This window comes from Stegostoma tigrinum, chromosome 4 (assembly GCF_030684315.1).
Source record: "Stegostoma tigrinum isolate sSteTig4 chromosome 4, sSteTig4.hap1, whole genome shotgun sequence".
NCBI classification, from domain to species: Eukaryota; Metazoa; Chordata; class Chondrichthyes; order Orectolobiformes; family Stegostomatidae; genus Stegostoma; species Stegostoma tigrinum.
Window position 1 is genome coordinate 78,062,811 of NC_081357.1, and position 16,166 is coordinate 78,078,976.

General features: G+C 43.0%; 1 protein-coding gene across 2 annotated transcripts in view; it reads right to left on the minus strand.

The window, feature by feature from the left end:
- The window catches only part of LOC125452426 (XK-related protein 6-like), a 452,844-nt gene that overhangs the window by 26,512 nt on the left and 410,166 nt on the right, over window positions 1–16,166 (minus strand). For both annotated transcript variants that reach the window (XM_059645448.1, XM_048530810.2), the window contains one exon: window positions 11,905–12,101. In XM_059645448.1, the coding sequence (XP_059501431.1) occupies window positions 11,905–12,101 (197 nt within the window). The remainder of the gene's footprint in view (window positions 1–11,904; window positions 12,102–16,166) is intronic.

The following is a 16,166-nucleotide window of genomic DNA, read 5'->3' on the forward strand; positions in this document are numbered from 1 at the left end:
AAGCCTCTCCAACACTTTACCCACAAGAGAAGTAAGGCTTAATGGTCTATAATTACCAGGGTTGTCTCTACTCCCCTTCTTGAATAAGGGGACAACATTTGCTATCCTCCAGTCTTCTGGCACTATTCTTGTAGACAATAATGACATAAAGATCAAAGCCAAAGGCTCTGCAATCTCATCCCTAGCTTCCCAGAGAATCCTATGATAAATCTCATCCGGCCCAGGAGACTTATCTATTTTCACACTTTCCAGAATTGTTAACACCTCTTCCTTATGAACCTCAATCCCGTCTAGATTAATAGCCTGTATCTCAGTATTCTCCTTGATAACATTGTCTTTTTCCTGTGTGAATAGTGATGAAAAATATTCATTTAGCACCTCTACTATGTTTTCAGACTCCACACATAACTTCCCACTACAGTCCTTGACTGGCCCTAATCTTACTCTAGTCATACATTTATTCCTGACATACCTATAGAAAGCTTTAGGGTTTTCCTTGATTCTACTTGCCAAAGACTTCTCATGTCCCCCCTGGCTCTTCTTAGCTCTCTGTTCAGATCCTTCCTGGCCAATTTGTAACTCTCAAGAACCCTAACTGAGCCTTCACGCCTCATCTTTATGTAAGCCTACTTCTTCCTCTTGACGAGAGATTCAACTTCTTTAGTAAATCATGGTTCCCTCGCTCGACCACCTCCTCCCTACCTGATAGGTATATGCTTATCAAGGACAGGCAGTAGCTCCTTGAACAAGCTCCACATTTCAATTGTGCCCAGCTCCTGCAGTTTCTTTCCCCCTCCTATGCATCCTAAATCTTGCCTCGTTGCCTCATAATTGTCTTTCCCCCAGCTAAATGTCTTTCCCTGCAGTATAGGTGTGCGGTGTGTTAGGTTTTATTGGTAGAGAGATTGAGTTTTGGAGCCAGCTGTACAAAACTCTGGTGCGACTGCACTTGGAGTATTGCGTACAGTTCTGGTTGCCGTGTATAAGAAAGATGTGAAAGCATTGGAAAGGGTGCAGAGGAGATTTACCAGGATGGAGGGAAGGTCTTATGGGGAAAGGCTGAGGGTCTTGAAACTGTTTTCGTTAGAAAGAAAACGGTTAAGAGACAACTTAATAGGGACATACAAGATGATCAGAGGACTAGATAGGGTGGACAGTGAGAGCCCTTTTCCTCAGATGGTGATGGCTAGCTCGTGGGGACATAGCTTTAATTTGAGGGGTAATAGATAGAGGACAGAAGTCAAAAGTAGGTTCTTTATTCAGAGAATAGTAAGGGCGTGGAATGCCCTGCCTGCAACAGTAGTAGACTCGCCAAGTTTAAGGGCATTTAAATGGCCATTGGATAAACATATGGATGACCATGGAATAGTGTAGGTTAGATGGGCTTCAGATTGGTTTCACAGGTCGGCGCAACATCGAGGGCCGAAGGGCCTGTACTGCGCGGTAAAGTTCTATGTTCTATACCTATCCCTTTCCATCGCTAAAATAAATATAACCAAATTGTGGTCACTATCACCAAAGTGCTCACCTACCTCCAAATTTAACACCTAGCCTGGTTCATTAGCCAGTACCATGAGGCCTTGCCTCTTGTTGGCCTACCTACATACAGTGTCAGGAAACCCTCCTGCACACATTGGACAAAAACTGTCCCATCTAAAGTACTCAAACTATAGCATTTCCAGTCAATATTTGGAAAGTTAAAGACCCGTTAACAACTCCGCTGTTACTTGCGCTCCTTTCCAGAATCATCTTTGCAAACCTTTCCTCTACTTCTCTGGAACCTTTTGGAGGCCGATAGAAAACTCCCAACAGGGTGACCTCTCCTTTCCTGTTTCTAATCTCAGTAGACGAGTCCTCATCAAAAACGTCCTTTCTGCCACAGTAATACTGTCCTTGACTAACAATGCCACACCTCCCCATCTTTTACCACCTTCCCTGATCTTACTGAACCATCTAAACCCCAGAACCTGCAAAAACCATTCCTGTCCCTGCTCTATCCATATCTCCAAAATGGCCACAACATCGAAGTCACAGGTACCAACCCATGCTGCAAGTTCGCCCTCCTTATTCCGGATGCTCCTGGCATTGAAGTAGACACACCTCAAACCACCTTCCTGCCTGCCAGTACACTCCTGCGACCTTGAAACCTTAATCAAGACCTCACTACTATCAACATCCTGTACACTGGAGCTACAATTCAGATTCCTATCCCCCTGGTGAATTAGTTTAAACCCTCCCGAAGAGCATTAGCAAACTTTCCCCAGGATATTGGTACCCCTCTGGTTCAGGTTTAGACCATCTCCTTAGTAGAATTCCCACCTACCCCAGAAAGAACCCCAATTATCCAGGTACCTGAATCCCTCCCTCCTACACCATCCCTGTAGCCATGTGTTCAACTGCTCTCTCCCTATTCCTTGTCTCACTAGCACGTGGCATGGGTAACAAACCAGAGAAAACAACTCTGTTTGTTCTACTCTAAGCTTCCACCCTAGCTCCTTGAATATCTGCCTTACATCCCCATCCCTTTTCCTACCTTTGTCCTTGGTGCCTATGTGGACCACTACTTGGGACTGCTCCTCCAAGACATCACGGACCCTGGCACCTGGGAGGCAACACACCAATCATGGGTTTCTGTTGTTCCCACAGAATCTCCTATCTGTCCCTCTAACTGTGGAGTCCCCAATGACTAATGCTGTCCTCCTCTCCCCCCTTTCCTTCTGAGCAACAGGGACAGACTCTGTGCCAGAGACCTGTATCCCATGGCTTACCCTGGTAAGTCATCCACCCCAACAGTATCCAAAACGGTATACTTGTTATTGAGGGGAACGGCCACAGGGAATCCCTGCACTGTCTGCCTCTTCCCTTGCCCCTTCCTGACAGTCACCCTGCTACATTTTTCCTGTATCCTGGGTGTGAACACCTCCTTATAACTCCTCTCTATCACCCCCACAGCCTCCCGAATGATCCAAAGTTCATCCAGCTCCAGTTCCCTAATGCAGTTTCCAAGGAGCTGGAGATGGGTGCACTGTCAAATGAGAATAAGTTGAGGACGCTGAGTTTATACTGGATGAAGTTAAGTAGGGGGAACCTCATTGACAATTACAGTACAGTGTAAGGCCTGGATAGACTGAACATATAAAAGATGTTTCCACTAATAAGAAAGGGTAGAAGCCAAAGGCAAAGTCTCAAACTGTTGAGCAACCTTTTAGAACTCATTCATGATTCACTAACATAATAATAAAGATATGTATATTTGAGTTGACACATAGGGTATTTGGACTCATGCAGAAGCAAAATTAGAAACAGAAATCAATATCTTCAACTATCAATGATAATGGGAACTGCAGATGCTGGAGAATCCAAGATAATAAAATGTGAGGCTGGATGGCCACAGCAGGCCAAGCAGCATCTCAGGAGCACAAAAGCTGACGTTTCGGGCCTAGACCCTTCATCAGAGAGGGGTATGGGGAGAGGGAACTGGAATAAATAGGGAGAGAGGGGGAGGTGGATCGAAGATGGAGAGTAAAGAAGATAGGTGGAGAGGAGAGTATAGGTGGGGAGGTAGGGAGGGGATAGGTCAGTCCAGGGAAGACGGACAGATCAGGGAGGTGGGATGAGGTTAGTAGGTAGGAGATGGAGGTGCGGCTTGGGGTGGGAGGAAGGGATGGGTGAGAGGAAGAACAGGTTAGGGAAGCAGAGACAGGTTGGACTGGTTTTGGGATGCAGTGGGTGGAGGGGAAGAGCTGGGCTGGTTGTGTGGTGCAGTGGGGGGAGGGGATGAACTGCACTGGTTTTGGGATGCGGTGGGGGAAGGGGAGATTTTGAAGCTGGTGAAGTCCACATTGATACCATTGGGCTGCAGGGTTCCCAAGCGGAATATGAGTTGCTGTTCCTGCAACCTTCGGGTGGCATCATTGTGGCACTGCAGGAGGCCCATGATGGACATGTCATCTAAAGAATGGGAGGGGGAGTGGAAATGGTTTGCGACTGGGAGGTGCAGTTGTTTATTGCGAACCGAGCGGAGGTGTTCTGAAAAGCGGTCCCCAAGCCTCCGCTTGGTTTCCCCAATGTAGAGGAAGCCACACCGGGTACAATGGATGCAGTATACCACATTGGCAGATGTGCAGGTGAACTTCTGCTTAATATGAAAAGTCATCTTGGGGCCTGGGATAGGGGTGAGGGAGGAGGTGTGGGGGCAAGTACACCTGTATTCCGCATGCAGATGGCCTCAAGGCCCTCCGCTTCTTCCTGTCCCGCAGGCCCGACCAGTCCCCCTCCACCGACACCCTCATCCGCCGAGCCGAACTCGTCCTCACCCTCAACAACTTCTCTTTTGATTCCTCCCACTTCCTACAGACTAAGGGGGTGGCCATGGGCACCCGCATGAGCCCCAGCTATGCCTGCCTCTTTGTAGGCTACGTGGAACAGTCCCTCTTCCGCACCTACACAGGCCCCAAACCGCACCTCTTCCTCTGTTACATTGATAACTGTATCGGTGCCGCCTCTTGCGCCCCAGAGGAGCTCGAACAGTTCATCCACTTCACCAACACCTTCCACCCCAACCTCAAGTTCACCTGGGCCATCTCCAGCACATCCCTCACCTTCCTGGACCTCTCAGTCTCCATCTCAGGCAACCAGCTTGTAACTGATGTCCATTTCAAGCCCACCGGCTCCCACAGCTACCCAACATACACCTCCTCCCACCCACCCTCCTGCAAAAATTCCATCCCCTATTCCCAATTCGTCCGCCTCCGCCACATCTGCTCCCATGATGAGATATTCCACTCCCACACATTCCAGATGTCCAAGTTCTTCAAGGACCGCAACTTTCCCCCCACAGTGGTCGAGAATGCCTTTGACCGCGTCTCCTGCATTTCCCGCAACACATCCCTCACACCCCGCCCCCGCCACAACCGCCCAAAGAGGATCCCCCTCGTTCTCACACACCACCCCACCAACCTCCGGATACAACGCATCATCCTCCGACACTTCCGCCATCTACAATCCGACCCCACCACCCAAAACATTTTTCCATCCCCACCCTTGTCTGCTTTCCGGAGAGACCACTCTCTCCGTCACTCCCTTGTTCGCTCCACACTGCCCTCCAACCCTACCACACCCGGCACCCTCCCCTGCAACCGCAGGAAATGCTACACTTGCCCCCACACCTCCTCCTTCACCCCTATCCCAGGCCCCAAGATGACTTTCCATATTAAGCAGAGGTTCACCTGCACATCTGCCAATGTGGTACACTGCATCCATTGTACCCGGTGTGGCTTCCTCTACATTGGGGAAACCAAGCGGAGGCTTGGGGACCGCTTTTCAGAACACCTCTGCTCGGTTCGCAATAAACAACTGCACCTCCCAGCCGCAAACCATTTCCACTCCCCCTCCCATTCTTTAGATGACATGTCCATCATGGGCCTCCTGCAGTGCCACAATGATGCCACCCGAAGGTTGCAGGAACAGCAACTCATATTCTGCTTGGGAACCCTGCAGCCCAATGGTATCAATGTGGGCTTCACCGGCTTCAAAATCTCCCCTTCCCCCACCGCATCCCAAACCAGCGCAGTTCGTCCCCTCCCCCCACTGCATCACACAACCAGCCCAGCTCTTCCCCTCCACCCACTGCATCCCAAAACCAGTCCAACCTGTCTCTGCTTCCCTAACCTGTTCTTCCTCTCACCCATCCCTTCCTCCCACCCCAAGCCGCACCTCCATCTCCTACCTACTAACCTCATCCCACCTCCTTGACCTGTCCGTCTTCCCTGGACTGACCTATCCCCTCCCTACCTCCCCACCTACACTCTCCTCTCCACCTATCTTCTTTACTCTCCATCTTCGGTCCACCTCCCCTTCTCTCCCTATTCATTCCAGAACCCTCACCCCATCCCCCTCTCTGATGAAGAGTCTAGGCCCGAAACGTCAGCTTTTGTGCTCCTGAGATGCTGCTTGTCCTGCTGTGTTTATCCAGCCTCACATTTTATTATCTTCAACTATCAACTCTCCCTTCAACTTAAAAACACAAGATAACAAAAAATTGTGAATTTCCCAAAAATAGATAGAATTTAAATTGACACAAGGTAACAACTATAATTTTGCAAGAAAAGTTTCTTTTCAAAATAATTAAGAGATATTTCTACCCAAAACAAAATCACCCGAAAATCATCTTCTGCAGACAGGTGACCTAATGTCATTCCATTGTTTGTACACAAAGCTGGAATCTTTTAATCAGGCAATCACTATCACATTTACTGCTTCTCAACTCTCAACCGCAGACTTAGATTTAACAGCTGACAGTGCTCATAACCATAGCATCCACTACACATTTTTCTCAAATAATTCTAACGCACCCTTAAATTAGAGTTTCCATTTTCCTATCACAAAATTCATTACCTCAATGAACATTCCATTGTTGACAGATTTAAAACCATTATTTTCCCTTGCAGTCTCCTCCTTTCTGTCGGGTAGCAAATAGTTTCCACCCATCCTCTCCCCTCCAGAACTGGCCAACAGAAGCCCAAGGTCTTGATTCCCACTCAGTGACCCTCCCCTCCCCACCCTGCCAAGTGCTGAACCTATCAAAAGTAAATATGGGAGAGAAACAGACTGGTATTGGAGGGATATGAAACAGACAGAGTCTCTGATTGAAGGTAAAATATTATTTTTGTTTCCATTTTCTAAAATAAATAATGTGCTGGGGAAATTCAGGCAGGTCTGGAAACATCTGTCAAGAGAGAAACAGAGGCAAATTCTACTTCAGAACTCTTCTTCTGTCTCTTGCATGAATGGGGAATACCTTGTTTTGATTGGTTAAAGGGGTAGTGCTGTCCAAGCCTAGTCCCCTCTGATGAGCAGCACCAGCTTTCCTGGTCCCAGTTGGATAGCTTAGCTCTCACCTAGAACTGTATTGACATGTCAGCCTGGATTATTGTTCAAGGTTCCAGAATAGATCTTGAGCATGCAACAATTTGACTGAAAAGTGGAGACCTTTCACTGAAACAAAGCTGACAATCACCCAAAATCCTCAAAGCTAGTCAGCTGAATGATTTTTGTATGTTTGAAATAAATCCAGGAACATTTTATGTTTGTCAGCACCAATCTCTTCGCTTTTTAGGATTCACAGGTGTTCGAGTGTGCTGCAAAAGCAGCTATTATCCATTTTGCTCAGAGTAATGCATTCCCCAGTGCAAGTAGTGAAGCCACTGAAAAAATTTAAATTTGCCTGACCCCAGAAAACTTGCTATGGTGGTACTTTCCACCGCCATACCTCTGGCTGTTTTGCCTTTTGAGTGATAATTCTAAAAAGGCATCTCTAATAGAAAGCATGAGAGTGTGAGCTAGTGACAGAATTCAAATTGCATCTGTTCCTACACAGATGAAAGCATCAAACGTATCTTGTGAATGTCTTGTCCTGTGATGCTTGGATTTGACTGACATGGTTTGACTTATTGATCTGTTTCAAATGTTTTGAATCTTCTGTTTGGCTGAACTCTACCCAAGAAAAGTAGCAGCAATCAAACTACGTGGAATGCTGTGGACACCCTGAATGGCGCTACAACAAATAAAAACTCCTATAACAACATATATACCTCCCTAATAAATTTTACATTGCCCAATTCCTATGCCGTTCTTTTATTCTTTGTTCAAATCAGATATTCCAGTCGAATTTTAAATCCAAATTCTCCTTGCAAATCTTCAAATCTAGATAGTTTACCCTTGACACAGTGTTTAATGTATTACCTTTGTGTTACTGAAATGGGATTTAAATATTCCTGCATGTTCATTCAAGATAAACAAAAATAGGCAATCTCTTAAGTCTAGGTTCGTAGTCTTATTTCCCTTCCTCCCAGAATCCCATGAATTGACATAGATAGCACGTTAAAGATCAGAAAACAAGTCACATAAATGAAGCTGTCAGTACCGTTCAACGTGATGCTAAGTTACAGTTAATAAAGAAGGAAAAGAAAATGAGATGGGATATAAAATGATCTGCCGTTTTATGCATGTCTAAGACTAATTTAACCCCAAGGCTTTCAGCCACAATGTCATGAGATTGATACCAGCTCAGACCAACATAGGAAAGACTATATCTCTATACGGGAGACTAGCTGAGTTTCCAATAGCTGAATATCTATTGGTGGCGATGGATTGATATCAAGAAGGACATAGCCAAGGCTTTTTATAAAAAACAATTAATTTTAACATTTCATACATCTCACTCTTGTTCAATATCCTGCTCAAAGGGGGCATTCTGGGGGCATTCTGGCGAAGTTTGCTGATGATACGAAGATAGGTGGACAGGCAGGTAGTGCTGAGGAGATGGGGAGGCTGCAGAAAGATTTACAAGATAATAAAATGTGAGGCTGGATGAACACAGCAGGCCAAGCAGCATCTCAGGAGCACAAAAGCTGACGTTTCGGGCCTAGACCCTTCATCAGACATTTTATTATCTTGGAATTCTCCAGCATCTGCAGTTCCCATTATCTCTGCAGAAAGATTTAGACAGTTTAGGAGAGTGGCCCAGGAAATGGCTGTTGGAATTCAACGTGAGCAAATGCGAGGTTTTGCACTTTGGTAAAAAGAATACAGGCATGGACTATTTTCTAAACGGTGAGAAAATTTATAAAGCAGAAGTAGAAAGGGATCTTGGAGTGGTGGTCCAGGATTCACTAAAGGTTAACTTGTAGGTATAGTCCATGATTAAGCTAGCGAATGTAATGTTGTCGTTTATCTCAAGAGGGTTGGAATATAAAAGCAGTGATGTGCTTCTGGGACTTTATAAAGCTCTAGTTAGGCCCCATTTAGAATACTGTGTCCAAGTTTGGGCCCCACACCTCAGGAAGGACATACCGGCGCTGGAGTGTGTCCAGCGGAGATTCACATGGATGATCCCTGGAATGGTAGGTTTAACGTACGATGAACAGCTGAGGATCCTGGGATTGTATTCATTAGGGTTTAGAAGGTTCGGGGGTGATCTAACAGAAACTTACAAGATAATGTATGGCTTAGAAAGGGTGGACGCTGTGAAGTTGTTTCCGTTAGGCGGGGAGACGAGGACCCATAGGCACAGCCTTAGAATTAGAGGGGGTAAATTTAAAATGGAAATGAGGAGACATTTCTTCAGCCAGAGAGTGGTGGGCCTGTGGAATTCATTGCCATGGAGCGCAGTGGAGGCCGGGATGTTAAATGTCTTCAAGGCAGAGATCGATAAATTCTTGATCTCACAAAGAATCAAGGGCTACGGGGAGAGTGCAGGGAAGTGGAGTTGAAATGTCCATCAGCCATGATTAAATGGTGGAGTGGACTCAATGGGTTGAATGGCCTTACCTCCATTCCTATGTCTTATGATCTTATGGTCTCAAAGATAGCTAACTGAATAATGTCAGTTTTTTTCCCCCAATAGCACATCATGTGGCCAGAAATGCTCAGCACTCAGGTTTTAAGAGGGATTGTTGTAGTAAGGGCACAAACAAGATTAGAACTCAGGTATTTTATGATCAACCTATTCAGTAATGCTATAAGACACCAGTGGGGCAGGTGGGATTTGAAACCAGGCTTTCTAGTCCAGGGCTAGGGACACAACCACTGCTCCACATGAGCCTTTAACTCAGAACTCTATGGTTGGCTAAATTCTAGGATTTCTAAAGGTGGGAGATCCTTTGGCCCTGCTCTGGTAAACACTGGCAAAGAATTAGCAGCTAATACATTCATAGACAGAGGCATAATGATCTCAGCAATTACAGTGACAAAATCAACAATGATATCCATGTGCATATAGGTGTTTGTCTCAATTCAGGAAGAGAAAGACTTTAAGATAACAAAGTGTGAAGCTGGATGAACACAGCAGGCCAAGCAGCATCTTAGGAGCACAAAAGCTGACGTTTTGGGCCTAGGCCCTTCATCAGAGAGAAAGACTTTTCCATTTTTTTCTCCTTTAGAGCAGTTTTGCAAGGAAGCTGCCCAGGATACAGGCAATCTTTTTGGGGTGGGTTTGGGTTAAGAAGCCTTGTGACCTGACTACTCATGATTTATTTTGGGGACAACAACAGAGGTAATCAGTGTTATTCTTTCTCTGTGTCTTCAGATTTCAGGCCTTTACAGTATGTCACTTTTGAGAGCTTTAAATGAATTATTCAGAGCAGATATTTGCATCAACTCAAGACTGAATGCAAGCTTGATTGCTTGTTAAGAAAGACTGATAGCAGGATGCCTAAGGGATAATTTTAGGACTTAAGAAACTTAAGGAGAATAAATATGGGCCAAAATCTCAAAACAACTTTCTTATCTTCTGACAATATTCACAGTCTCCTCTGTCTCCAGAAGTATTTCTAAATATTTTCTGAACCTAATGAATTGTTTCAATAGCATCCCATAGAAACTAATTCTACATATATCTTATTCCTTGTATTAAACATTCTCAAGATACCTCTTTGACTCCAACTTCCTATTTCAACTATTGTTCATGGATATTTACTATAGTATCCCTTTACTATAGTAAGTTATTTGTCATCATCAGTTTTGTCAATTCTATTGACATTATTAAAAGCTTTGATAATTTCCAAATGTTCTTTTTGAGTGTAAATAAGCCTGATTTTCGTAATCTCCTCACGACTTAGGTTTCTGATACCTACTTGAGTAAATTCGTTGTTTGCCTCTATGCATCTTAAAGACCAGAATTCATTTTTTGATATTCGCTGAATAGAACACTGAAACAACAATACCTTTTTTTCAGAAGAACGGTCTAGGCCCGAAACGTCAGCCTTCCTGCTCCTCTGATGTTGCTTGGCCTGTGTTTATGATTAGATTAGATTCCCTACAGTGTGGAAACAGGCCACTCAGCCCAACAAGTCCACGCTGCCCCTTGAAGCATCCCACCCAGACCCATTCTTCTATAACCCACCCAACCCTGAACACTGTGGGCAATTTAGCATGGCCAATCCACCTAACCTGCACATCTTTGGACTGTGGGACGAAACCGGAGTAGCCAGAGGAAACCCACACAGACATGAGGAGAATGTGCAAACTCTACACAGACAGTCGCCCGAGGCTAGAATCTAACCCGGGTGCCTGGAGCTATGAGGCTGCAGTGCTAACCACTGAGCAACGCACCATGTTCATTCAGCTCTAGACATTGTTATGTCAGATTCTCCAGCATCTGCAGTTCCTACTATCTCTAATACCTTTTGATCACCTTCTTACTCATTACAATATGTCCCTTTTGATTTACAGCTTATGTGCACTATTTTGAATCTTATGTATACAAAATACTAGGAAACAAGAATGCGTTAAGCCGAGCAACAAGGCTTTTCCTCCTATATGGATCACAGTCTATTTGCTTGTGAATATACGTTCACCAAATAAAACTCTACATGTATTTAACAAAATTACATCCTATTTGCTAGGATTTAGCAATAAGCAGACAATAATTCAATTGGATTTTTTTTCATTAAAACTATCTGGTGCAGTGACTGTCCCATATTGTTTCACATTAATTTGCAAGGTCAGCATAATACATAACATTGCTTTTTAGTTTTGCACTCACAGTTCCTACCTTTGAACAATTCCAACCAAAACTAAAAGTGTTAATTAAATTCTGCTGCTACAAAGGAGCAACATGGATATACATAAAATATGTGTTTTCGGCAGAACTTTTGAATTATTGAGGCCAAAAGGATGTGTTATTATTTCAATGCTCTAAGCTATATAATTACATATTTTAATGTGCTATATATCACTGCATTGTATGTTTGAAAGCAGATGAGGACACAAATGCCAAATATTTTTAACGTAAATAATGTACTTTCAATCTCTGAAGATGAAATCTATAAAATAGATGCTAACTTCATAAATCATACACTTAGCAGTTATAAATAAATAAAGATACAGAAGATATAGACTTACATGGTAAGGTTTCTGCCCGGTTTTTCTGGATCATTATGCAGAGTTGTAGCACCAGTTGTGGCGCACTCTCCAGGAAAGTCTCTAGAAGGCGCAGCATGTTCACATCTGCATACTCGTACATCATGGCCCAGTAAAATCGGCGCTGGTGTTCGTGCTTTCTCCTGCTCTGAATGCCCAAGTACATTGTACGGATATATCTGAAAAAGCAAGATTTAAACTAGAGGACAACGCACATCAGGAAAATCATGACTGAAGCATCTTCTGATTTCATTGATCTTAAACAATCATCAAATAAAAAAAATTCAATTATTACCTTTGAACTCAAAACTACAAAGGACAATTTTCAAATGAAAGCCATCCATCTTGCACATGGAAAATTGGTTACTAACAATAGTGATTCTTGTGGATACCAGTTTTCCTACGAGTTTTAATTTTCAGACCTGCAGTTAAATAGATATTCAGTATCCCTACCCAAATTAAGCCAGAGGCAGTTTCAATCTGAAATTTACAGCCTGATGCCAGTTGTAGAACCTTGAATACAACCTTAATGTACAAACAAGCAGAATGTGCATCATGCTTGTGATTTTTAGTTGTAGAAATCTTTGAACACCTCAACCAGTAATGTTTACATGGACTACATACAAAAGGTAGTTTCTTTTTTTTTAATGGGTTTTTGTCATCTTCGGATACACTGCAAGCTTGTTTTCAACATTTCAACCCACAAACAAGAGCGTCTCTGAAGGCCACCTCCATGCAGATGCATTTCCACTGTTAAGTTGAAGCCCTGTTTGTTTTCTAATGAGTATCAATCAATTCTTGTCCGCCCTGAAAATTATTTAAATGCTATCTATATACTGTCAGTTCTAGTCTGATATTGGAAATCTTCTTCCCCCAATCCCCAACCCCATCTGATTTCTCCTTCTAGTTGTACAGTAGCAGCGGTAGCAGTTCAATTGCCCGTTTATAAAACTCAATTTCCTGTCCATTGATTCCAAGTGGGTGGGTATTTTTTTAATGTGGGAGAGCCAATCTTCACCATTGCTGTAAGTGAAAACATAACATATAATAAGCTGTACAGTTGCAACACTTAAATGGCCCACGTTGATAATAAGTGAACTTCTCATAACCATTTTTGATCAGGTGAGGTGTCATTTACAAAGAAGCTACTTAATGATATTAAATGCACTGGCTACTTCAGAAAATTCAGTTAGTTTTCACAGCCTGTCTCAACGCATTTACCTTAATCATTCCCTATACTTACCACTTTAAAAATGCTGATGATCTCAGGGAAATTGAACAGTTTATCTTTTTTGTCAAACGTCCACTGGTAATAATTTAAAACATTATGAACTGATGTCAGCCATTCAGCCCTCTGAGCTCCATCATTCGCTTACTTCATGGTTGATCTTATCCTCAGTTGGCCTTTAACATTTTGTTGCTTGATGTACTTAACTAACAAAAATCTCTTTCGATGTTGAAACCTCCATACTCCAAGGCAAAAGGAAGACAGTTTCAAACAACATTTGGAGTTCAAAAGATCTACTTGATTCCACTTCAAAACGATCACATTCTAATTTAAGATTAAGTCTCTTCGGTATTGGAGAATAGTTCCTTTGTATATACCAAGTTAAATATTTAAAACAATTTAAAGACCTTGAGCACATCCCCCCCTCAATACAAGCCAAGTTCATGCAATACAATAGCTAGTGTGTAGGATCTGATTGCTTCAGTCGTACAGGGTACTCATACTTCGCTACTTTTTGTTTTGTGTTGATGTGAAATAACATCTATGTGAGTGGACTGTTGGTTAGAAAATTAGTGCATTATTTACTTTAGGGCTTTTTTTTGCCTTAGGACTCCAAATAAAAGGGACAAAAAGCTGGAAAATTATGTCCTGATTCAACTTTTGATAAGTCTGGGACTGATTGTGACTCTGTATCCAAGTCATGTTCAGCATGCAGGTGATGGGTGAGATGCGATTAAAATACTGAGATATATTTTCAGTGTAAGCAATGAAAATGGCAAATGTATATTTCACAAAAGTTCATTTATTTAATTGTGCAATTGAAGGTTTATTTGCAATGGTGGCATTACACCACAGGACAAAACACATTTAAGTACAGTAATCCAGAGCATTCAATTTTTCAACAACTGATATATATTTCAATATTGGAATGCGAGATCTATTGAATTCAGTTTTCTTAAGAGACAGAAAAATAAATGTACTCCGTAGAGTACATTAGCATTCAAATTTTTCCAATTTATGCGTGATTGGAAAATAAACACATTTAACTGAAGAATTGCACCTTGCATGAAAGAGTTTTGTAAGAGACTTTCACACCTTGAGGAAAGGTAGGATGAGTGCAGGTGGTAAAGCTGAAGCTGTAATGTTCCAAGCTTAACACTAACCCACCTCCAAACCAACCCCGTCTGAATGCCTTCAATTCTTAGAGGGAGAGGGGGAGGCAACAGGTGACCGATTTCACTCTCAGAAGGCAGATCCATCATTGAAATGTTTTAAAGAGACTGTGTGTCTTCATTTTAACTGGATTTTTAATTTTAAAGGAGGCTAGGAATCCCACCACTCTAGAAATGGGCGGCACAGTGGCTCAGCGGTTAGCACTGCAGCCTCACAGCGCCAGGTACCCAGGTTCGATTCAAGCCTCGGGTAACATTCTGTGTGGAGTTTGCACATTCTCCCCGTGTCAACATGGATTTTCTCCGGGTGCTCCGGTTTCCTCCCACAGTGCAAAGATGTGCGGGCTAGGTGGATTGGCCGTGCTGAATTGCCCATAGTGTTCAGGGGTGTGTAGGTTATAGGGGGATGGGACTGGGTGGGATGCTGCAACGGGCGGTTTGGACTTGTTGGGCCGAAGGGCCTGTTTCCACACTGTAGGGGATCTAATCTGAATCTAATCTAATCTATATCTGGGGGATAAGAGGATTTGAAAATGGTTAGGTTAATGAAGTAAATGCCTTTATTGCAATTCTGTAGGTCAGGAAGAGTAGTAGGCCCAACAATTGTGCCTCCTCTTGAGGGGACCAGTGTGATCAGCAACCCCTAAATCTCAATAATGTCTGATCTACCTCATCTGTAGCCAATCAGACGCCATGCCGCCACCATATCCAATTCACTCACTAACACCCTACCCCAATGATCAATTTGCTGGATGTCTGACGGGAAGCCTGTTTGAAAATTTTAAACATCCTACAGTTAATTCTACAGGACATCTAGGGAACCTATACTTCTGGGCTTCTTGCCTGAAAATCCTCCCCACGGATCTGCTCACAGCTGTGCACAGGTACTGAAGCCTGACAATGTCTAACTTTTTTGTTATTAACAACTCTGAAGTAATTCGTCTAAGATCTTCTCTGCAACATTAACAATGAAAAGTAACTACACTAATGCCCCGGAGTGGCTCAACACAAATACCCAAGATAACAAAAGAAAACCAGTTTGAAGGTTGCAATGGAGTCATACAACTTAAGTGAATCAAGTTGAGGAAATGTGGCAAAAAACAGAAAACATTGAATAAAACTAGATATCTAGATCTTGGTACAAGATTCCTATTCTCACAAAGTCTTTTAAGCAACACAAAATGTACAATTCAGTTTTTTCAAAGGATATCAATCCACACCAACAGCTATCTCAAGTAGGCAGTGAGCATGTAGAGGACTACCAAACTGTTTTTGATCTCAATGCCACATATTCTGTCATACTTTTCAAAGAAGCTATATTCAGTCAGTTACTTTACCATAATGATATTTTCCATGTGATAGCTTGGTAGATAATACAAGGAGTGCATTACATGTAACTGACAGTTCCTTCTCAATGAGTAACTTTTTCACAGCTGGTTGCACTATTACCATTTCATCCTATCAGAGAAATGGAGCTTCACAATTGGCAACTTGATTACAGAGAACAGAGTGAATCCGAGAAACAGAAGAGCCGTGTTCTGTTCCTGTAAACCTGAAGTAGAACATTAAAAAGTGTATTTAGTACGTATTATCTACATTAAAGGAAAAATTTGTATTTTTCAGCAATTTATTTCAACATTGCAACACTAATGAAATATTGTTGAATACAGATGACAACAGTTAAGTTGAGTCAGGAAACCTGAAATTGTGACAAGTTTTGGCCTCAAACCAAACTTTCTCTACTTGCCTAAATGCCCATTTTTGTCTGGACCTTTCATAAATTGGGGAGTTCTTCTGTGCAAAACCCACCTTTCTGAAGAGAGGGTCACTGTCATGATGACTAT